Source organism: Sturnira hondurensis, unplaced genomic scaffold (genome assembly GCF_014824575.4).
Source record: "Sturnira hondurensis isolate 20B ecotype Veracruz unplaced genomic scaffold, ASM1482457v3 Scaffold0000780, whole genome shotgun sequence".
NCBI classification, from domain to species: domain Eukaryota; kingdom Metazoa; phylum Chordata; class Mammalia; order Chiroptera; family Phyllostomidae; genus Sturnira; species Sturnira hondurensis.
The window spans coordinates 9,894,487-9,920,403 of record NW_028073411.1 but is presented as its reverse complement, the minus strand read 5'-3'; the positions used below and the strand labels follow the sequence as shown (position 1 = coordinate 9,920,403).

Sequence of the window (25,917 nt, the reverse complement as noted above, 5' to 3'; positions counted from 1 at the left end):
TGATTCACAAATACTTGATACCAAATCTTCAGAAGAAATTTTAGAACACACATATAAAATTTGTTGTTACAAATGAGTTTGATCATGGTATGAGGAGACTCCTCACATTAAAAAATGAAGCTGCAAGCAAAGTCTGGAGTGACCATGAGCTGAAAAACTGCAAGTTTTCAGGGAACTTTTTAAGTTCATCCATTTTGCAGCTTTGTTTTTTTTTTCTTTTTCTCCAATTTTTTTATTTAATTATTTTCCAAGTACAGTTTTCTGTCTATTACTCCCATCCCATCCCACCCCCCTGTTTTTTTAATCCCATTGCCTTTTCTATGACTTCAGCTGATGGTTCAGAGCTAGTGACATGGATGAACTTCAGGTATTTAATTCACTATTTCACCACCTAACTCTGGTTTAACATTACTAGCCACCAAAGAGTAACAGAAATTAAAATCCCTATCTCTTCTTCCCATCAAATTTCAGGCAGGCAACTCTATAAGCCATTAATTAAACATTTTAAAATGCTTTTTTTGAATTACTTTACTACATGCTACTGGCAATCATTAATTATCTTACATAATTTCCTTATTTATTTACGTTATAGTACATGCTCCTTGGTGAAGTTAGTTAACTATTATTTCTCTGCATATAAAAATAAAAGAAACAATCCTCTATCTGCTTTAAAATTTTATAATTTTAAATTGGCCTTAAAATGAACATAATCAATAAAACTGTGGAATCAAAGTGGCAATCACCTATCATATGCCTGATCTATAACTTTTCAAAACTACTATTATTTTAACTCTTGAAATTTATTCCCCCTAGGCTTTCTGTAGTTTGCTACCCTAATTTTTAAAAAAATATCTTTGCTTAACTGTCATCTGACTACTTTTTATAAAATTCCGATCACTACCTGTATCCTGGCATTCCCTATGGTCCTCTCCTCATTTGTTTTCACAGGTCATATATAGGTTTACAGTTGTTCATATGGAAAATAATACAATAAATAATAAAATAAATAATACAAGAATAAACTCACAACTGTAAACCTGTGTTTGTTGAACCCTGTATTCATATGTATATTCAGCACGTGTGAGAGGTTTATGTGTGCACATGCATTCAACCACAAATATAATTTGTCTGTTTCCCTTCACTAGAACATAAAAGCCCACAAGGATAGGACTGTTTCTTGTCTTTTGTTCCTGGAACAGTTGTTGGAGTATAGCAGATCTTTGTTGAATGAATGAACTCCTCTAATCATGGACCAGAAATATGGTTTACAAAGCCCAACATGCTAGTGTTGCTTCAGGGAGTCATACTCAGGGAAAGAAAAGGAGAGGGCTACAAAAGCACCTTTCATGAGTACATACTTAGCGTGATAGAGTAAAGGAAACACTGTAAGTCTGAGGATAGAGGGGATCTTGCTGACCAAAGACCCCAAGTTCCAGAAGACACACAGAATTTGTGTGCTTGTAAAAGGGTAAGATGATTGGGTCAAATTAAAATATAAAAAGACAAAAGGAAGTAAGAATCTAGGTGATGATGAATGACCTGATAATCAACCTTCAATTCTTGTTACATCTAGTGTTGTAGGTAGAAAGGTGATTTTTCCAGAAATGCCAAAATCTTAAATCCAGTTCTAATTTTATATGTGTTCTTAGAATTTCACTCATACCTTCCAAGTACATGGCAAAAAAAGAAAATCTTTTCATGAACACCTCTGAATGTGGCTCACTGAATCACTTTACGACACTAACATACCAAAAAGGCAACCTGTATAAGAGAAATTCAATGTATGACCACAATGATATCACAAAGGCACACTTGTATAAGAACCACTTAGGGCCTAAATGAGTCAGGTCAAATTTACATAGTTACTCAAGAATGCCTGCATTTAGAGAAAAATGATCCAAAAAATTAATATTAATATCCTTATTTCTAAGAAGTCAAATGCTTTATCAGTCATAACTCAGCTGGTTAATGGCAGTATTAGTATTTATTACATGCTATAGTATGAAGCTTAAAAAAGAGTTTAATAGGAAAAGGGTCCATATTCAGAAAAGGCATGGAAAACTTTATACAAAACCTGGCTACCAATTAATTTAAGGAGGAAGGGTTGCTTAATAGCAGCTTTCAACTAAATACAGCAGATACATCAAGAAAGTTTTTGAAACTAAAAGGCCAGAATTGTAGTTACATGAATGCTAAATGTGTGTGTGGGGGGAAGGGATAAAGCAGAAAAAAACATTATATTTTGATTAAGGAAGGTTTCATTTTATTATCTATTTAGCAGTATGATTCATTCCATACTTCATGCATTCTGTCTGTCCAATTTAGTCAAATCAAGTAGCCTTCTTTAATTAAAAAACAAAAGATGAAACATCTGCCTAAAATAGCAAACCTGTAACTTACACTGCCTCAGTTGATCAAAGAATGTGAAGTAAAAGTCAAAATAATTTAGTTCACATCTCATGGGAATAGCTTTGGAAAAGGCATTTTATATCTATATGCCTGTGTTTATCATATTTCAAAACAAATGAGTTAACTAATATTAAGCTCTACACAGTAATAAACTGAAGTGCAGTCGGGAAAGGTAAACTATATTTACATGCTAAATAATTTTTTTCTTCAAATAGAACAAATAATACCACCAAAGAGAAACTGGAAGATATCTGGACATTTTATCTTAATATTCATTCATTCAAGAAAACAGTTCCTGAAATCTAGGATGCTCTACACATTGAGGATTGTGCAGTTACCAAAACAAAATCCCTGCTATCAAGGTGCTTTCATTCTAGCCAATTTTAGGGTTAACCCTTAGAAGAAAATTCAATTTAGAGTTTCTAAAGTAAAGAGTATACAAAAGTAGTTAATAACATTCACCTCTGTACTAAAATTTCTCCTTTCCCCTACTTCTACTTATTCAACCTGAAAGGTCCTGACTAGCTTGCTTGCCTTATGTACAAGGGATCATCCAAAGTGCACTTAGTTTAAGTGTTTCCTCCAATCTATCACCAAACACTGTAAGGCAGCGACTTTCAGCTGGTATGCCGCAAGACGCACCAGTGTGCCGCGAGAATGTTTAAAACATTCTATACCTGACTACGTAGTCAGGGGCACTCACCTCTTTTCTCTCAGATTATCGAATACAAAAATGACAACAGCCAACACCCAATAGCCATTGAGTGTGAATGCATCAAAATTATACCTATTTTTTGGGTCAGATTGGCAAAAATATATTTTTTGGTTTGCTTCAGAATTTTTGGCATCAGTTTATGTGTGCCATAAGATAACAAAGGTTGAAAAGTGCTGCTATAAGGGAACTAGTCACTTAAACTTTCAGATAAAGGGAAAATGGAAACCTATGGGAAATATAGAACATTTTTCATAGGTCTTCTCTAGTCTGCCTAATTCCACTAAAATAATTCTAGTAGTAGGCTGCTAAATAGCAGAGAATAAAGTTTCTCTACCTAATGCTTAAAAGTAGCTGCTCTTCCCACAAAATATATTTCAGCTTTTAAAATTCCTTCTTGAGGACTCAGATGTTCTTAAAACAGAACTAAAAGACATTTAACTTCTCTGCACTTTATTATCTACTTGTTAAAAAGATAACAACAGTACCTACCTCTGAACATTGTTTTGGGATATTAAATGACGTAAGGCACAAAAAGGGTTTAGTGCTCAATCATAACTGATGATATCAATCATCATCATTATCCTGAGTTCTCAATAATAATAATAGCTTATGATTATCATTACCATCATCACCGAAACCATAGTTAGGAAAGATAATAAACAAGCTACAATAAGGACAGTAACAGATTTCTTCACACTTTGGCAGGATGATCAACTTGCATTATGTTCCTCAAACCAGTAACATTTATTTAAAGTGTCAGTAACACTAATGTTACTAATATCCAGAATTCCTAAAATGCCCAAGTTTGGGAAATTTTCTGGAATCAAATAAAAACTTCATCCATAAGTTGCTTTATCAGCATTTCATTTGCTACTCCAAAAACTCAAAAATATTTCCTTTTTTTTTTTTAAAGATTTTATTTATTTATCTTTAGAGGGGAAGGGAAGGAGAGAGGGAGAGAAATATCAATGTATGGTTGCCTCTCGTGAGTCCACTGCTGGGAACTGGCCTGCAACCCAGGCATGTGCCCTGACTGGGAATTGAACCGTGATCATGTGGTTCACAGGCCCGTGCTCAATCCACTGAGCTACACCAGCCAGGGTATATTTCCTTTCTTTAAAAAACATTTTTGCCTTTCATTTCAAAGTAAATAGAACTAAACAACTTAAAAGGTTGATACTATTTATAAGATATTATTATTTATAACCTAATCCTAGTCAAACTATAATGGAAATCTCCAAAATAATTTTATTCATAGAAAATTAAATTGAAAACAAAAACCCCAAGTAAACAAATAGAAAAAATCCTTATGTTTAATTAAATCTGGAAAGTTATGATGGACTACAAATAAAGAAATAAACAAATGTAAGACCTGAAAGGTAAAGCAAAAATACTAATAAGGATCTTTTACTCAAAAACTATGCAATCCTTCAAAAATCTTCAAGAAATCCCCAAATGCAGAGGTCACTAAATACGCATAAACTCACCCAACCATTGATAGGAGACCTCTTGTAGACCCAGATGTCTGAATCAGCTGAAGTAGCACCAAGTATTTACTGATTACTCTTTTTAAAAAAGATTTTGTTCATTTATTTTTAGAGGGAGGAAGAAAGAGATGGAGAGAAACACTGATGTGACAGAGAAACATCAATTGGTTGCCTCTTGTACATGCTTCAGCTGGGGATTGAAATGGCAACCCAGGCATGTGCCCTGACTGGGAATTGAACCAGCGACCTTTCATTTTGCAGGATGATGCCCAACCAACTGAGCCACAACTGAGTCAGGGCACTGATTACTCTTAATAGGGTAATGAAGGACAAGTTAACTTCATAGTATTTCACATTAAAGGTTACTATTACTGATTATTCCTGCTGCCATTACATTACAAATTACTCAAAGGAAAAGGGGACTGAGTAATCAGTTCTAAGGTTAGTGAAACCTACTGTATACATGTGTGTAAATGTGTACATTTCTTCCAGTTCTCTTAGGGATGTAAGTCTGATAATATAATTCTGCTTATAAGTGTATATATATTGGCAGAATAAAAATTTCTAAACTAATGTTACACAATTCTTAAAGAAAGAATTTATTTTTAATTTTCAACAGTTTTAGAAAGAAAATTTTGAGAAAAGAATGTTTTTTAAACACAATGCCAATTTCTCAAGACTAAGTATGTCAGTAACACAAGAAAAGATTTTTAGTCTCCTGCATTTAAAAAAATACAATTCTTAACATTTGGCCTTTAACTAATATACTAGTGATTCTTCTAATCAGGAAATTGGCGTATTTCAACACATAAAAGAACACTTAAGACTAAACAAAAGCCTCTTTTCTTAAATGAGAGGGCTGTTTTTAATATTATTGATTAGAATCATAAAGTCAACATTTTAACCGAAAATATCTGACGTTACCTAATTCCAAACAGGAGTAAAACAGGGTCAACGTGCAAGTGAGAACATGGTATGTTGTTCCGCAATCTCTGGAAGTCAGGAGGTAAGATGACCCCCTTTCCACACCTCCCTCCCCCGACCACGACTTACTTGAAAGGTCTCTGTGGTAAAAAGACACTACTGCAGAAGGCCACTCTTTAAAGGCCACTACTGCAGAAGTGGCCAAAAATAAAAACAACGACAAAGAGGGTTCTATATTTCTGTATTTTCCCAGGGTACCAAAGATTTACAAACTACTTCTGCCTAATAATGTGTATCAAGCAAGGTAACAAATGAAACAAGCCTCATTCGGTTTAAATAGTTTAGGCAGAAAGGATTCAGAAAAGAATAGGGACACTTTAATCTCAAGTAAGCATATTCAAGCTACCAAAACCCCCCAAAAAGTGCACTGAAATAGCAAGCCAACAAATATACTCCACAACCTGGATGATAAATGATACAGGGTAACTTATTCTAAAGACAGCTTTACAATATAATACATCCATTACTTATTAAACACGAAAGAACTTTTGAAGTCTTGAGAAGAGCAACAAAATAAGACCAGAAGCATAAAAAAAAATGTTCTCATCTGTCTATAGTAGATAAGGAAACTGTATGATAAAGTTAGGGAGAAATCTGAGAGGAGAATGGCAAAAACGGCATGTCTAATAGAAAACCAGCTCCACAGTGATGGAGAATCCTAACATTCCAGAAAATACGAAAAATAACTAAGGATAAACAAAGAGTTAATAAAAAATGGAGTAGAGACTGACATATAAAAAAACTTGTGTATGAGGAAAATTCCAAGAGTTTCGATACCTAGTGCAAATTTCAAATGACCAAGTGTGCCAATATTACCTTTCTTTCGAAAGAGTGCATTTAGGTAATTTTCTGCTTGGCATTCAATCTTTTCAGTGTTGGACTGGCCCTGAGATGACAGTTCCTCCGTTGGTGTTGACTGTGAAGAATCAAGAGATGGTATACAATCCTAAAATGATAAGAAAACAACATAAAAAACCACTTTTATTTAAACATGGGATTTCATTAAAAATGGCAAGAAAATTAATTCTCTAAATGCTCATTTTTTCTACCTTTATAATATATCAAATTATATAGAGAATATTAAACTTGAAACCTGAGTCAGTAAAAAAGAAATTTAGCTCTGACAAGAGGGCCAAATAAGCCTTATTCCTTAGCAAAACTACAGTCAAGATAGGGGGAAGAGCAGATAAACTATATTGCTGAATTCACTATGTATTTTATGCGAGTAATGAGAGTTTTAACAACAAAGCAGGTATGTTTACCTACTAATTTGACCAAAACAGGTACAGGTTTTTGAGTTCTCATGTATTCTCAGCCCTCTTACAACAGTACATAAAGAATCAGGATCCTACCATACAAAAAGATGCTGCTTGTCTAGTTTATGCTCTGTTTACAGTAGAAATAATATTTAATCACTTACACAGGAGACAATTACAATATCCAAAAGACTTCTAGAAAAAGCAAAAAAGCTAAAAAGTATTAACATATTATCCTCCAACTACGGATTCCTAAGAAATAGGACTACAGGGTGGTCTCAGACCAAACCATGCCTCCAAGATCAACTTTGTCTATCTATATAAGCACAAAACAGATCTGAACTGAATTTCATGAGTCAGGGAACTATAAGAAAGATGTGAAATATGCAAAAAACACAAGTGTTTGGGGATTTTCACCTATGAGATAAGCTAAAAGCTATACTTCTAACATAAGACTTTATTGATCTTCTCTTTACTAAAATCAAGTATGTAAATTCTACTGTTAAGTCACAAAATTTCAAAAAAAACTGTTAAAAATTCTGTTATAATTGTGCAAATAGTTTAGAAATAATTTCACAGTACTAAAACTTACACTGACTGCTTCTCTCTGTAGGTTACAAAATGAACATTTTTCATCCATAGACCAGTCAGTCAGTTCTTCTGGTTCACAGTCTTTAAAAGAGGGAAAAATATTCATTAAATACACTAACTTGATTAAGACAAATAAAATTAGCACTCTTCAGAGCAATGGCTCATATTAAAAAAAACTAACTACAAACAGCAAGGGGGAAAGCCTAAATTTAAAATTAAACTGGTGACATCTAGAAAGAAATAAACAGAGAAGGTTGTAACGAGAATATTTTTGCACTATTATGGGTCAAAGTAGCAAGAACAATAAACTGGTTATAAATTAACTTTCTAACAACAGGGTTCATCTAGGCTTCTGAAAGGTTCAATTTATCATTGTCTATTAATTTTTTATTTTCACTATGAAATAGAACAGAGAGAGATGAGTGAAAAGAAAGAAAATTTGCATATCATGAAAGACAACACGAGACAGAGAAATAGAGTAAAGTATCAGACAGGCCCACCGATTTGAAATTTTTTATTATATTCTTTAAAGGCTTTATTTCAAGAGTTAGAGCAAAAAGCAGGTATATTGTTCAACACACACTATGGAGTTTTTCAGAACAATGTTCCTTCTAATCCAGCTATTATTACTACATTAAAGTATTTGTGAAGAACAAGTGTGTTCTAATAAAGAAATTTTCTGAAGATATAATATTGCCATCCCAACTATACTTGGTATAGACAGTAATTTTTCTTTTCTTTTTTAAAATCCTCACCTGAGGATATATTTATTGATGTTAGAGAGAGAGGAAGGGGGAGAGAGAAATATATGTGAGAAAGAAACATTAATTGGTTGCCTGCTGTATGGGCTCTGACCAGGGGCTGAACCTACAGTTTAGGTATGTGCCCTGACTGGGAATAGAACCTGCAACCTTTTGGCTCCAACCAGCTGAGCCACCCAGCCAGGGCTAGACAGTGATTTTTCAAATTTACTCCCTGCAACAGAACTCCACTCAATTGCTTTCCCCAAATAAATTTACATGTAGAGCCTCAAACCATTAAAACCATTATCATCTGCGGTAGCTAAACTGGGATTAACTTGAAAAGCAGTGGTGTACCATATAATTTTCTCTTGTACTTTTGAAATGCATAATGAAGCTGAACATATGTTTCTGCTAAATTACAAAGAAAATATGCTTATTTTTTTGAAGTGATAATGAATAAATTCTAGTTCGAATCAGCCCTTAGGATACCCTAAGGGTATCATTTTGATCATTGATCAAAAATACAGGCCAGAAGAGAAGATAATATCATTGTTGGAATATAGAGTGTAGTGATACCTTCCTTTGATTTTGGCAGTAGACCATAAATATTCCTCATATTTACCTAAACTTGGAAAACGTTTAGGCAGGGAATAAGAACATAGGATGCCAAATAAGGTAATGGAAAGATAAATGTGTCTGAAGTCTCTGAAAATCTGAGATTGGAACTTACTGATCCTCATCAAGCCACAAAGTTTTTGTTTTAATTTCTACACCTACAAAATAAGGAACCCATCACTTACTTGTGGATCTAATAAAATAAAAAATGTGAAAATACTTTATACACTAAAAACACCGGTCTATTTTTAACTCCTATATTATCACGCATATATTTAATAAGATTAGTTTTCAGAAGATAATTTTTATTTAATATGTGCTTAAAATGTTAAACACACTTTTGTAGACAACCTGATAAATCAAAAAGCTTATACAATCTATGCAATTAAAAACCTAGAACTGTACCTATGTATAAGTTTTTTCAGCCTCTATCTCTGTCATTAGAACCGAATCACACACTCATATTCTTGAATGCAGGATTATGCAGTGTCCCTTACTAGGGAGGCTCTCTGACCAATGGAGTGAATGTGGAAAAGTGACAGGATACTTGTCTATGCTGAGGCTTTAAAAGGCATGGCAAGTCCCCCAGTTCTCTTGAGCTTCCACCATCCAATATGAGAACTTGCTTCCTATAATCACTGCTCCTTCAGTCTGACCTGGAGTCATGAGGAGATGCGATCCTGCATCCATGACGCTGCAGTCCATGAATCTGGTCACCCATAAGCACGGAACAGATTTTGGAGCTGTTTGTTATACAGCATTACTGTAGCAACAACTTGGCTCATATGCCAAGTATAAGATAATTTTTATAGATCAGTGAAATCTAAACTATGGGGGGAGGGGTATAGAGGGATAAGTAGTAACAAAAAAAACAATCAAAAATTAAAAACATAAACTGTTTTATTATCACCTCAAGAGTGGGGAATATGAAAGCAATCTAGAATTGAGTTTTTTCAAAGAACAAATGGTAGGTCTAGTGAAGGGATATTTTTGAAAAATCATTATACCTTTTCATGAAGTTTCAGAGATAAATATATGTTGATTCAAAGGACAATTTTGGATTAATTAAAATAATTACCAATTGTAAGATAAAATTGGGCATGCAAAATTATATATTTCAGAATTTCTTCAAGGAAATGTTAATTAAAATAAATGCTTACATAGTTAAATAAATGGCAATGAATACTCAATGACTATATAAATGCCATTAAATTTTAGTGGGTTAAAAATAGTCTATGACTTCACCTACAAATATTTAATAATTCCTCTTTCTACAGCAACTTTTGATTTTTGAGACCAAATAAATGACGGTGGGATACATCATATATGTGGGAAAACAGACTCTGAAAATTCAATTGCAGGCCACATCTCTCCCTTTACCCAGGTTCTTTTCATGTCATTAAAATTAAATAAACACTACTACAAGACATAGTCATTTCATCTCTCACACAATTTGAATATAAATCAGGTATCCTCCCCCAAAAAGTTCTCTCATTTGGAAATTTTAATACATAATGGTACAAGCTCAAAAGGATCAAACTATGTACTTTATTTGTTTTATTAAAAATTTTTAAAGATTTTATTTATTTATCTTTAGAGGAGAAGGGAAGGAGAGAGGGAGACAAACATCAATGTATGGTTGCCTCTCGTGCGTTCCCTGCTGGGAACTGGCCTGCAATCCAGGCATGGGCCCTGACTGGGGTTGTTTGGTTCACAGGTCCGTGCTCAATCCACTGAGCTACACCAGCCAGGGCAAATTATGTACTTTATAGAAACAGCCTTATTAATAAAAGGTAATGCCATAATGTAAACTGATAGAAAATGAATGACAGACAAAGATTAACTTTTCCACTGTGGATATGTACTCTTATAGTCAAAGTTCTCTCTAATCATTTTACCTAATCTATCTTGAAAGGGTATAAGACTTTGAAATTAGAGAGCCTTGGGCTTTCCACATTCCAGATGTTGCCCTGGGTAAATTACTTTCTCTGAGCTTCAATTTCCCTGTCTGTAAAATGAAAATAATAATCGCAGCTTAAGTTTGTAGTAAACATTAAGTAAAAACATATGCAAAACACCAAATAAGCCCAATAGATGTTACTTTTATTTTATTTAAAATAATCACACTTCTTTTGAATGTTTTTAGTTTCTTTAGTAGCTTTTAAGTTCCCAAAGACAAAGCCCAATGAAAAGTAAAAAAACAATACTGACCTGGATTTTGCATTAAGGTCATGAAAAAGTGGTTGTGACTACTGTATGTTGATTTTGAGGTAAGACACTGACCAGTGGGCAATGTATTTTAAACCAATTTTTCTTTATAAAACTTCATATTAACTACATCAAAAGATTCAAGGGGAAAAAAAACTATTCTTACTGCTATCATCCAGAGATAATGATTAACACTTGCAACAGGTCCTTCCAGTTTATCTATGCCTTTTTAAAAATTAGAGTCAGCTGATTCTTTGAAAAGATCAATAAAATTTATAAACCTCTAGCAGGCTAACCAAGTAAAAGAGAAAATATTAGAAATAAAACGATGGACTACCACTACCGATACTATGAATAATAACTACTGATCATCACTACCAATCATCCTAAGAATATTGTGAACAGCATTAGTTGTCTGCAAATTTGATAACTTTAGAAATGAAACGGATGAATTCCTTGAAAGAAACAATCTACCAAATCTCACACAAGAAAAAAATATACACTCAACAGGCCTATTTCTATTTAAAAAATTAAATCAATAATTAACCTTCACAAACAGAAAGCACCAGTCCAGATGGTTTGTTTCTCTATAGTCTGCTCCAGAAAAAGGAACTATTTCCTCACTTGTTCTATAATTCCGTCATTACCCAAATGCCAAAACTTGTCTAAACAGACATCTCATCTAAGAAGATATGTGGAGAGCAAAGCAGCATATGAAAAGGCACTAATCATGTTCCATTAGAGACCTGCAAATTAAGACAAGGTACCACTACTCACCTAACAGTATGGTTATAGTCCAAAAACACTGACAGCATCAAATGCCTGTGAGGATGTAGGGAAAAAGAACTGGTGGGAATGCAAAATAGTAAGGCCGCTTTTGAAGACAGTATGGTAGTTCTTTCCTAAGCTAAACACAGCCTTTCCATTCGATCTACCAATGGTGCTCCTAGGTATTACGTTGGTCAAAAAGTTCATTTGGTTTTTTTCTGTAAGATGGCTGTAGTAGCACTTAGCTGGCTTTAACTTCATTCAAAACAATTTTGTTAGATTGTATTGTGAACAGCTGTCATATCAGTGTGAACTTAAAAAAAACTTATCAAAACTCATGAATTTCTGTGTAGCCATTTTAACATTAAAGATGGAAAAAATACATTTTCAACATATTATGCTTTATTATTTCAAGAAAGGTAAAAACTAAACTGAAATGCAAAAATGATTTGTGCAGTGTATGGAGAAGATGCTCTGACTGATTGAATGCATCAAAAATAGTATGCGAAGTTTTGTGGTGGAGATTTCTTGCTGGACGATATTCCACAGTTGGGGAGTTGGAGTTCACAGTGATCAAATCAAGACATTAATTGAGAACAATCAACATTATACCATGTGGCAGATAGCTGACATACTCAAAGTATCTAAATCATAGTTACTGGTGAAAATGGAAGTGTGTCTTTTATTTTATGGAAAAAACCATACAGACATTTTGGACAATCTGAAATTTTCCTAAATGAGTTGAAAACATGTCCACACAAGAACTTTCACACAAATGTTTATAGCTGCTTTATTCATAAGTACCTCGATGTCTTGAACGTGACCAAGATATCTTTCAAACAGGTAAATGAATTCAGTAAAATGTGGTACGTCTACATAAAGCAGTATTATTTAGGAATAAAAATAAATGAATTACGAAGCCATGAAAACACAGAGAGGGAACCTTAAATGCATACTGCTCAGGGGAAGAAGTGAGTACAAAAAGATTAAAAATTGTTATGATTCCAAGTATATGACATTCTGGAAAAGAAAAAAAACTATACAGTAAAAAGATCAGTGACATGTTTTAAAAACAGGTGAGAGGCCTGAAAAAGTCAATATGGGTGATTTTTAGGGCAGCAACTACTGTGAATGAGACCGTGATAGTGAACAGACGACATTGTGTGTGGCAAAACCCACACAAATGTACAACACACACAGAATGAAACTAATGTAAATTATGGGGCCTTTAGTTAATAATAATGCATCAATATTAGTTCATTGATTATAAGAAATGTACACACTAATGAAAGAGGTTAATATGGGGGAAGCTATGAGAGAGGGAAGAGGGAATATATGGGAACTCTGTACTTTCTAGTAGATGTTCCTGTAAATGTAACAGTGCTCTTAGAAATACTATTTATTTTAAAAGTTAGAATTATACACACGCTTGCTTATCAAAATATTTTCCACACTCAAATATACTTCTAAATAATTTTTTAAAGATAAATATAGTCCATCAAAGAGATGTACTATAATTTATTTAATCAATATCCCACTGCTAGATAATTAAGCTTGTTTCTCTAGTTCTGGCATTATAAATGCCATAGTGAATATACTCAGAGAAGTCTTTCTTTCTACTTGATAGAAGCTAGCAATAAAACTTATTATATAATAACTACAAAATAGTATTAGATTCTCTGGTTTTAATAGAAATAATCATCAATTTATATTAGGAAATTACCAACTTTTGACTTAATATTAGGCCACAAGTTCCTAGTAGGAAGAGATCCTCTTAATTAATTTTTCTTTTCTCATTGCTAATGTCCATTCCTAACACAAAATAGGCATTCCAAATATTCCATCCAATACATTTTATTAAAAATTAGTTTTGTTGCCTCCATCATCACAATGTTAATACTTGGAAAAAAGAATACTAAGCCAAAAATATTAAATTTCAGTCAGCAATCCTTTTCTGTAAACCACTAGTTAGAAACTATTTTAGGTTTTACAGCCATAGAGTCACAACCATTCATCCCTACAATTGTGGTACAAAAGCAGCCACACAATATGTCAACAAATGAGAGGCTGTTACCACTAAAACTTTATTAAATGAATAATTAGATGATTATTTTTCACATCATGAAAAGGGTGAAAAATATTTTATATTTTCACATCATGAAATATTAATCTTTTGATTTTTCCCAACTGTTTAAAAATGTAAAAATTATTCTTAGCTTACAGGCCTTCAAAAACAGTCAATGAGTTTAATTTGGCCCAAATGCTATACATAGAGCTTGCAGACCTCTGATATAATCTCCCTTTGGTATATGAACAAACAGAAAAAAAACAATAAGGATCTTATCAGCAAGTTTACATAACCCTACTACACTCCTTTCACATTTTTGTAAAATATCCATAATCAGAGCAAGTAAATCAGATGATCCCATGAGAGAAAAAAAAGCTGGCTCATCAATAAGACACGAAAAAGAATGGACTAAAAGTCCTGTGACAGCAAGAAAAGTTTGGGGGAGATGGGGGAGATAGAAGAGAAGGTCAGGAAGAGTACAGAGAAATTTTCTGGGAGTACATAAAAGTAGAAAGTTTATGACATTCGAAGTTTCTTTGGAGACTTTACACCAAAAAGAAATAACAGTTATGTTTCCCTCGAATATACAAAAAGTCATGACAACAGATCAAAGAACACAGAAAGCTAGAATTTCTGTTTTGTTTCCAACAAATTACAAATCTGCAGTACTCAAAAGCTTTTTTTCAGTACCATTCAGTCTGAAGGTGGTTCTGAATCAAATTAAAATACAAACTTCTCAAAACACCAATATATGATACAAATGCCTTAAAAACAATGTGTGGCAAAGGTGATTTTTAAAGTAGCAGTATGAAATTTAGAAGATTTTCCCACAAAAACGGTAGCAGGTTTGTGATGTACCTCTTTAAATTTAAATTTATTATAAAATTTAAATATGCATTTAGCTTTATAAAAAGTTTAGAGGAATGAAAAAGAATCCTTTGCTATCCAATTTATTTGTCTCCTGAGTTTTGAAGTAAGATGGGTTCAGATTTCCCATGATTTAATCTAAAAATATACACTAATCTATTTGACTCCTGCATACAGATATGTAGAGTAAGAAATAATTATACTTGTAGTCCTAACACCTAAATATTAAGCCACATTTTAACAATGGTAACAACAAAGAAAGCACACTTATTTAGAAGAGGGCAAGAAAGACTGGAGATGTTTACAATAGATAGGTAGCTCCTACATGCCTTTTCCAAAGGCTCCACACTTAGTGATAGTACTGGTTTGATTTTCCTTCAAAACACATAGCTGTCTTCATATTTATCTGCACAGATACAGATTTATTACTACAATTAGTATTATTACTCTTGAGCCTACAATTTTAATTAGAAGTCTTTTTAATCCAAAAAAGCAAAAAACAAAAAAAAGAGGAACAATTTACTTACAAAATTTGGAGAAAAGTTAGAACATTTGGGGTGAGAAAGGGCAATATAATTATGTGCCAATGTATGAGAAAAAGATTGAGTTCCAAAGCTTAGCTAATTTTGTAAATCCCCTATGAAAAAAGCACAAAAGAGGTCAAGATCTATTGGAAATAAAAGAATAAATGAAATGAGATATATAGCAATGGGGTTTTAAATTAACTGAGTTTAATTAGTTATAATAGATTCACAATATAATACTGCATAGCCACTGAGAATGATGATCAAGCCCTGGCCAGTGTGGCTCACTTGGTTGGAGCATCTTCCCATAAACCGAAAGATTGCAAGTTCGATTCCTAGTCAAAGCACATGCCTGGGTTGTGGGTTCAGTCCCCAATCAGGGCATGTACAAGAGGCAACCAATCAATGTGTCTCCCTTGCACTGAGGTTTCTCTCCCTCTCCCTCTCTTCCCTTCTTTCTAAAATCAATGAGCAAGTTCTTGGGTGAGGATAAAAAAAAAAGAATGATGATTAAGAACTTTGTATACCCAAATGATACACTAGTGAACATAGTAGGTACAAAAACTATAATATACTGTACATACAGTATATACTACCTTAATAAAAGAATAAGTACATATAAACATATATGTTACATTTATATTAAAAATGGTGAAAGTTATCCACAGGTCATGAGACTAATTTTTTACTTTCAGCCTTATTTATATTTTCTAATTTCCTAAAAAGAACACGTTTCATATACACCATAGAAATAATAGTCTAAAAATAAAATACCTGCATTTAGTTCCTTAAAACATTCCACCCTTCGTAAAATAAATAATTTCTGAAAGAGCATAAATATTGTCTCTTTAGCTTTTTTCTTTATTTATAAGCTCAGAAAAACAGATAAAACTACAATTAGTACTGCTTATAAATACCTCAGGTAAAAAATATTAAATTCAGTGTTAAGCTATGACACAGTGAGAAGTGTATTAAAGTTAAGAGGTATTTTAAAAGAAGATTTTAGCCATAACGATGATAAAATACTGAAACAGACATATTTTGGAGTCTTAATCCTTAAAGTCATGTTCTGTGTGACTATCATTCATCTGATTGAAGATGGGTGGCTGGGACAAATGATCTTTCAGATACTTTCAGATCTTATGATTCATCTCAACCCTCCTCAACATTAATATAAAATGAGCAGAAAACTTCTGACTACTCCAACTACCACTGTAACTACCTCAACTCTAAAGACATATACATATACACATATATATATACAGACACACACATATATTTGAATATAGGAGGTACCTTTAGGTCTTCTAGGACCTTGGTATTCATAGACTAACTGTACCAGAGTAGAACAGAAGGTAACAGCACAAGAAACTGACAAGATACAGAAAGAATGCTATACTAGCATTACCCATTTTATAAGTGAACTGTACTATAAAATTTCAGATGGCTACACATATGTCCTCTCCTAGCATTCTATGTTTGAAAGCAATGAGTGAAACAACTAAACTATGGTATCACAGCAATTACATCACAGATCAGAATCTTCTACCAGGGTTTATGCAAGAACACTTAGAAGAGGAAACTATAGTAAGTAACAAACAGTGTCAATCATAAATATAAAACCGAACACACGTGGCAGGACTTCTTAAGAGTGATGATCTGAGCTCCAAGCTGCCTATACCATAAGCAACAGGAGATATTTATTTAAATGCATCCCACTGAGTACTCTTTATGAAGTGGAGGAATGTAATATAAACAAAAATCAAATTTTACCACTGAGCCAAAACCAAGCTTCATTTTATATTTTGATCAGTGTATTAATTTTTTAAAAGGTTTTAACATCATATGATAATAGGAATAATATTTGGATCAGTTTATTTATTCATTTAAAAATGTTTTCTTTTTAAACAAGAAAACAAATTCATGTTTACTATAAATTTAGTACAGAAAAATCATCTTTCATCTGTTAAACAGGACAGGTTAAAAATTTGAAGTAAAACATTACCTTCAAATAAACTGAGGTCTCTTCGTAGCCGTGGTCCATAAAGCCCTTCTAAAATACTCTCAAAACCTGTGATATTAAAGAAAGAAAAGTATATTAACTACTAAAAAAACCTTAGTTTTACAATAATAAAAAACTATAAACTCTAGAGGAATCAGAAAATTATAAATTTAACATACTATGAGGTGTCATTTTTTCCTTTAGTTGAATTAAGCTGAACTATGCAATATATAACATAATAAACAATCATATAACTGCCAAAAATTATATGATTATAAAGAATGAAAATATTCAAATGTAAGTATTCACTATTAAAAAGGGTAAACATATTTGTCATTTAGAAATGTTCCCAGGTTAAAATATTATGGGCAGATTTCTTTTTAAAATAATTTTGTAAAAAGAAGAAAAATTAGAAAAGATGTGTATTATAATCCTGTTTATATTTGTCATAAAGAATGTTAACTTAAAAAAGTTGCATCTTTAACCTCAATTATAAAAATGAGCAAGAGTGTCACTGAAGAGAAATTCTTGCTGGGGAAAGTATGATGCATACGAAATTTTAACATATAAAAATTTCAATACCCTAACTTATTCATGAATATGGACTACTTTCAGGAAAAAATTACTAAAAATCTTGTCAAGTTAATAAAACCCTAGGTCATGAACTTACATAGAGTTCTACTTGATGGATATACTAACTTTAAAATTTTCTTTTTGAAGTCTGTATTTTAAGCTACTTTTTGACAAACTACAAGGCATCCAGAGGAAAATAACTAGAATGGCAAAGTAACTGTGAAATTAAGAAAAGGAACTGTGTAAAGAATGCTTAAATTAGGGAGAAAAAAACTAACGGTAGCATGATAGATCTGAAAAATGAAAGCTAAAGATTTTCTCAGTGATATTCCAAAATTGTAAAAAAGTAGAAATACTTTGATAGAAACATTCCATAAGCCATTAGATGCTTTCAAAAGACATGTTAATGTCTCTGTAATCAAGATGTGTATTAAAATCAATGGTGTGTCAGTCAAAAGGGTCAACATTTTTTCACTTAACAGGAATGATGCATCTTATGATGTCTTAGATATGATAAAGGACTTATGGTACTTGGTAAATATGTCCTTAATAAAATCTTTGTGAAATGACTCAGTACTAGTACCCATTAGTGAAAATTTCAGGCAGAAAAGTGAATGAATTTGCACCAGAGAGAGCTTACAAGAATACTATGGAAAAGACTTTCATGTTGTAGAATGCCTCAGATTGACCTAGCTCAAAATCTTTATTACTAAGATAATCTAATTATATTTTGCTGTGCTCAATGGACTCAAAATATAATAATGCAAACAACTATTTCAGGGTGTCATTCTGTCCTATACTGGACAAAATGTATAGACAGCCTCTCCTTATTTAAACTTACTGAGTTTAAATACACATTTCCTACATTTAAGCCTGAAAAGAAAGCAAACAAGGACTTAACGCTTCCATTCTATTGGGTTTCTCAACTCCTCACTAGATAAGACCAAGGTCTTACATATAGCCCATTAAAACTTATTCATACTGCACAGTGTTAGTGTTATTGTAAATGATACCTATAGTTGAAAATTCTGTTTTTTTGTAGGTTTACAGGAACACAATTGATGTTTGTATACTGACTTTGTATCTAGCAACACTGCTAAACTCTTCAATTATGATAACTGACCTGGAGATTCTCAATATACACAACTATATCATCTATAGACAATGGTAGCTTTGTTTTTTCCCTATCCAGGCCCTATTGCTTTCTTGTCTGTTCTTGTCTCTCTGCCTTGGCTAAGAACTGTAGTATAATGTTAAAAATTAGTGGTGACAGCATAAGGCATCTTGACTTATATCCAATTTCAATGAGAAAGCATTGAAGGTTTCATCATTAAATATGTTTGCTATATTCTTTTAAAATAAATAACATCAGATTAAGAAAGTTTCTTTTCTGTGTACCTTGCTATGCAGTTTTCCTTACCATGAATAGATGCTGAATTTTATCAAAAAATTTTTAAAGATTTTATTTATTTTTTAGAGAGATGGGAAGGGAGGGAGGAAGAGAGGGACAGAAACATCAATGCGTGAGAGAAAAATCCATTGGTTGCCTCTCGCATGCTCCCAAATGGGGACTTGGGTGGCAGCCCAGGCATGTATCTGACCCAGAATCAAATGTTTTTGTTCATAGGTCAGCACTCAACACAAAGTTTAGCCAGGGCTTTAATGATTTAGCCAGTATTTAAATGATAAATCCATTTAAATGTATCTTTACTTCCATGGTGGTAAATCCATGTACCATACTTAATATGAAACTCTATTGACTAAAACTATAATTAATACAAAAATTCCAATACTCTCTATCTGCCAGAATCTTGCTATTAAACACTGATTCCTGTATTTAAATACACGAGACATTTAGGCAAAAGGCAAGAGTTGAGACTTTAGGGTTGAAGGCGAGAGGAAAAGATGGTGTCAGGAAAGGTTTTCTAGAAATTGTGATGTCCAAGCTGAATCTTAATGAAAGAATAATAGCTGGGCAAAATAAGAAAGTACACTAAACATTTAGAAAAAGAGAGCATCACGCACAAAGGCATAGGGAAAAGAGAGCTCACTATATTAAGGAACAGAACTAACCAATTTAATATCGTATAATGTAGAAATGATCTGAATCTGTGCTGTCAAATACAGGGTGGGGCAAATGTAGGTTTACAATCATTAGCATAGAAAATAATACAATAATTAATAAATAATAATAAAAGAATAAACTGTGTGTTTCACAACTATAAACCTGTATTTGTCCTACCCTACATAGGAGCTGAAGAACTTATTTCTAAATTTTATTTAGTTGTGTTACTTTAAATTTGAACAGCCATGTCTAGAAACTGAAAAAATATGGCAAAATAAACAGGACATGAAGAAAGGGCAGTATAAAAACTGAAGAGATGTGCACAACACAGATCTTGAAGGGCCTAGAACGCTTTGCCAAATAGTTGATTCTTAACCTAAAAGCCAGAATGAGGGATGGTTAGCTCTGCATTCAGAAAAGATCATTCAAGCAGCAAACGCAGATAGACTAAAATGAAAAAAGAATAAAGACAGAATGGTTAGAAAACTTGCAGAAATGCAGCAGAGAAAAGCACCACCACCACCATGTATTTAGGTAGCAGTAGTTTACCTGCAAGAAAGGGGTAACTTTGAGTCATTTAATGCAGTGAAATGAAATAATAATTAAATGATGCCACAGCTTCATTATTTTTAGGTGGGAGTGAAAAGAGCAAAGATTTCTGGCTTGAGAAGGTAAGTGAGCAAATATTCACTGAGACAGAAAATCCATAATGTTTTTTTTTGTTTATTTTGTATTATACAATTGGTAGATATACGAGGAATACACTTATGGATGTGCTAACTTGGATATATGAGCATAAATTCAACAAAAACATCCAGACATAAAAATATAGACTCCAGAGACCATCAGTACATAGATGGAAGATGAAGTCTCATTTCCTAATTAACGGATTCTAATACTTGTTTCTTCATCAAGTATTAGAATCAAAATATTTTAAAATTACCATTTAAAAGTTTTTTCTATTTTAATTAATGTTATAATGGTATTTTTTTACTACAAATAGTATTTCACTCTACATAGAAGAAAAATCAGTATGTCATCAGGTACTATGTTATTCCCTAGCCCTCACTCCTGCCAACACTCAAACCCTAAGAAATGCTATAATGTATCTCGCCTCAGGCATCCACACAAAGCTGTTCCTTCAGCCTACTATATAGATTCCAACCCCTATTCCCAACCCAAAGCACATCTGGGTATGTCCTATTCATTCTAAAATCACGGTTTTAAGAATAACTGAAAGTGTAAAGCTCCTAGAAAAAAGCACAGGGAAAAAGATTCTTCACACTGGTGTTGGCAATGATTTTTAAATCATCAACAAAATGAACAGACAACCTACAGAAAATATTTGTCACCACGTACTTACTAAGGGGTTAATATCCAAAATATATAAAGAATTCATACTAGTCAATAGCCAAAAGCAAACAATCTGATTTAAAAAATGGGCAGAGCAACTGAGCAGACATGTCACCAAAGAAGACATACAAATGGCTAACAGGTCCATGAAAAAAGTGCTCAACCTCACTAATCAGACTCATGGATGGAGAGCAGGATGACAGCTAGTGAAGGGAGGGGACTTCAAGGGGTGGAGGGCTTGAGGCAAAAAGAAAGAGGACTCAGGGACATAGACAACAGCTGGTAATTGCTGGGGGAAGAGGGTATAAAGGGGTTAAAGGTAGTGTAAAAAAATACAATAAAAATAAAAACACAATCACAGACATCAAATCAAAACCACAATGAGGTATCACCACACCAGTTAGATTAGCTGTCATCAAAAAGTGTTGGTGAGGATGTGGAGAAAATAGGAACCCTTGTGCACTGTAGGTGAGAATGTAAATTGGTACAGCCACTAAGAAAAAGAGTGTAAAGATTCCTCAAAAAATTAAAAATAAACCATAGACTTCTGGTCAAGATAGTGGCATAGGCAGACATGGCTCGCCTACTTGCACAACCACATCAAAATGACAACTAAACCATAGAACAACCATCACTTAAAACTGCCAGAAATCAAGTTGAGTGAAAGTCTGACAACTAGAATTAAAGAAACCACATCTTTAGGAAGGGCACAGAGGTGGAACAGACTAATCCTTCAACACACATGTGGTAGATAAAAATCAGGAGGGTATCTGGGGAGTGAGGAGTACCACCCCAAACCAGCACCCCCAGCCCAGGGTTCCAGTGCCAGGAAATAAGTCCCCATAACTTTTGGCAGCAAAAACCAGTGGGGATTGAGTTAGTGGAAGAAACTGCTGGAGCCCCAAGCAGTTCCTCTAAAAGCACTCACAAACAGACTCAGCTACTCACACTCAGTCCCTCTGAGCCCCAGCACCAGGGTAGGAGCTTAAAAGGCACCCGGTGCCTTTCAGAGAGAAAATGACATGTATGGCATCAATGCAAGCAGAGGCCACTGCCCCTTTTCTAAACCCTCCCCCAACAGACCCAGTAAGCTGGTAGCATATCTGTGATTCCATCAACCTGGCTAAAACTGTTTGACCCACTTTGGAGATCCCCAGAGACTCTATCCCCACCCAACTTATGGACCCACTCAAGCTGCTTTTCCATATGAATGGCTGGTCTTGATTCATGCTTCACAACTTCCTCAATCCTATCAAACAAGCAACAGATGGCCTCAGCAAGCCCTAGGCCTGGCACCAACAGCAGCCAGCCTAGATTCACAGCTTGCCTTTACCTGGGAATCTCCAACCCCAGCACAAGGAGCAACCATCTCAGATTCCTTTATACCTCAGGCTGGATGGACCTGGGCAGACCACAGGTGTGGGCTGACCTTGGCCTGCGCCACCTAAGAAACCTCAGGGACAGTGTACCCAGTGTACAGCTACAGACCACATTGGACCACCACAACCCTATCCCTGGACAGCTAATCCTCCATGGGGAGAAGAGGTTAGTGGTAAGTGGTCAGTCCATCCTTGCAGCTGACTGGCCTGGATAAATCCCTCCCATTGATCTGCCAGCAGCAACCAAGGCTCAACTACAAGAGGAGGGTGTAATCTGCCCACATGAAGGGCCGCACCTCGAGTACCCACCTTCGTGATAGGGAGTCTGTGCCACTGGACCCTACAGGACACCTACTACACTAGTCCACACTACCAAGACATGGAGTCAAAGGAGCTCTGCGTAATACACAGAAATAAATGGAAGGAGGCTGCCCAAATAAGGAGACAAAGAAACATGACCCAAATGAAAGGACATATCACAACTCCAGAAAAAGAACTAAACAAAATGGAAACAAGCAATCTGTCAGATGCAGAGTTCAAAACACTGGTTATAAGGATGCTCAAGGAATGTAGTGAGAACCTCAACAGCATAAAAAAAAATGATCCAGTCAGAAACAAAGGATACACTAATTGAAATAAAGAACAATTTACAGGGAAACAACAGTAGTGTGGATGAAGCCAAAAATCAAATCAATGACTTGGATATAAGGAAGAAAAAAAATCAGAACAAGAAGAAAAAAGAATAAAAAAAATGAGGATAGTATAAGCAGCCCCTGGGACAACTTCAGGAGGTCCAACATTTGCATCATGGGGGGATGCTAGAAGGAGAAAAGAAAGAGCAAGAAATTGGAAATCTATTTGAAAAAATAATGAAAGAAACTTTTCCTAATTTGCTGAAGGAAATAGACATGCAACTCCAGAAAGCACAGAGCGTCCCAAATAAGATGGATGCAAAGAGGACCACACCAAGATACATCATAATTGAAATGCCAAAGGTTAAAGATAAAGAGAGCAATCTTAAAATCAGCAAGAGAAGTTAGTTACCTACAGGGGAGTTCCCATAAGTCTGTTGGCTGATTTCTCAAAAGAAACTCTGCAGGCTAGAAGGGATTGGCAAGAAGTATCCAAAGTCATGAAAAGCAGCCTAGACTGTTCTACCAATCAAAGCTATCATCTAGAATTAAAAGACAGGTAAAGAGCTTCCCAGACAAGAAAAAACTAAAGGAGTTCATCATTACCAAACCATTATTATATGAAATGTTAAAGGGATGTTTTTAAGAAAAAGATGAAAACTATGAACAATAATTTTCACCTTCTATGAACAAAACTATGAACGATACTCCCTACCAATCTATCAACAACTGAATCTAAAAAAACAAACTAAACAAACAAGAACTGAGACAGAATCATGGATACAGAGAGCATTTTGATGGTTGCCAGATGGAAGAGGGGTGTGAAGGAATGGGTGAAGAGGTGAAGGGATTTAAAAGTTTAAATGTGTAGTAGCTACAGAATAGCCATGGGGATGTAAAGTATAGTATAGGAAATGGAGTAGCCAAGGACCTTATACACATGACCCCTGGATATAAACAATGGTGGTGGGATTGCCTGAAGGAGTCAGCGATGCTGTGCAGAGGGGGAATAATCAGGATAACTGTAATAGCATAATCAATAAATATAATTAAAAAATAAACTACACATGATGATCCAGCAATTCCACTTCTAGAAACAAAAGATATCTGCATCCCATGTCCACTTCAGTATTATTTATAATAGCCAAGGCAAAGAAATTACCTAAGTTTTCATCAACAGATAAATGGATATAAAAATGTGGTATATACAGAAAATGGCATACTACTCAGCCATGCTATTTGCAACAAACAGGGATGAATCTAGAGGACATTATTAGCCAGGCAGATAAAAAGGAATACCATATGACCTCACTAATATGTAGACTTTGAAAAAAAAATTCAAACTCACGGAAACAAAGAGTGGAATGGTGGCTACCTGGGGCGAAAGGGTGGAGAAGATGGGGAGACGCTAGTCAGAGAATACAAGCCCTGCACTGTGAAACGAATAAGCTCTGGGGATCCAATGTACAGCACAGTGAGTACACATAAATGGTTACCATGTTTAAGACTTAAACACAGTTGATTTGATACTGGGATAATTATTTCTCTGTATTTAAATGCTTCTTGGTTACTGCTAGAAACTAGAAATATACAATTCAGGTGTCTGTATCAGATTTTACTTCTACCTGAATATACAGGCACAAATTCAGGAAATACATTATGACCAGGATGTGTCCACATTATTTCCCTTTATCTTTTACTAAGTTTGTAAGCTACTCTTACAAGATTACAATACTAAAATATTCCTATTTTATAGGACTGATAATGCTTCATTTTAAGCAAACCTAATTGGTAAAACAACTAGATTTATATACAGATAAAGAGACAAAATATGGAGTAATATTTTAGGAAGAAACATATAATAATTTAAATATAAGCTTTAAATGCTTTGAGCATTTAAAATCAAATGCAGAAAAACTCAATATACAACTGTTATGAAAGTATACTTTATGCACCTAGTGCATAAAGTATATCTGACTCTTGCATTGAAATAACTTATAGAGTGTAGGCTATGAATGCTTTACAAAAAAGTGACACCAACAGAAAAGTACATACAGATTAGGGGAAGCAGAATGGGACTGGCAAATGACAGATGAGAATTTCAATTCCATCTGCCATGTTCTATTCTGTAAGATGAAAGGTACTTGGATGTACATTATATTACTTTGTAAATTTGTTGGAGGTTTGATATACTCAGTTCATAAACTGAAAAAAGTTTTATGCAAAACTATAAATTTGTTACCTTAAAGACTCACCTCAAGAAACTCAGTGAGAACTACAAGGAACTTTATGGGAGCTAAAAGGAAGTTAGTGGGAATTAAGCAGCATGGCAAAGGACATAGAAACTATGAATAAGAACCAGGAAGAAATGATTACAATATCTGAAATGAAAAATACAATAGAAGGAATTAAAATCATGCTAGATGAAGCAGAGGACCAAATCAGTGAGCTAGAAGACAAGGTAGAAAGAAATAGAGCAACAAAACAAAAAAAGACTAAAAAATAATGAGGATAGTTTAAAGGAGCTTCAGGACAACATGAAACTGTTCAAGTTTCATATATAGAACTGTTCAAAGAAGGAAAATATACACCCCAAAGAAGCAAAATATACATTCTTTTCAAATTTGCATCATAAGAATATCAGAAGGAGAAGGAAAGGAGCAAGGGATGTTTGAAAA

At 34.0% G+C, this 25,917-nt stretch overlaps 1 protein-coding gene across 15 annotated transcripts in view; it reads right to left on the bottom strand.

The window, feature by feature from the left end:
* Positions 1–25,917, bottom strand: part of LCORL (ligand dependent nuclear receptor corepressor like) — a 120,307-nt gene that overhangs the window by 70,769 nt on the left and 23,621 nt on the right. For 10 of the 15 annotated variants that reach the window (XM_037045167.1, XM_037045186.1, XM_037045176.1 and 7 more), the window contains 3 exons: positions 17,241–17,306; positions 7,444–7,523; positions 6,412–6,541 (listed from right to left, as the gene is read on the bottom strand). In XM_037045167.1, coding sequence (XP_036901062.1) covers positions 6,412–6,541; positions 7,444–7,523; positions 17,241–17,306 — 276 coding nt within the window. Of the gene's footprint in view, positions 1–6,411; positions 6,542–7,443; positions 7,524–17,240; positions 17,307–25,294; positions 25,482–25,917 lie in introns of those variants that run through there. The other 5 variants (XM_037045217.1, XM_037045201.1, XM_037045209.1 and 2 more) reach the window with 2 other exon arrangements.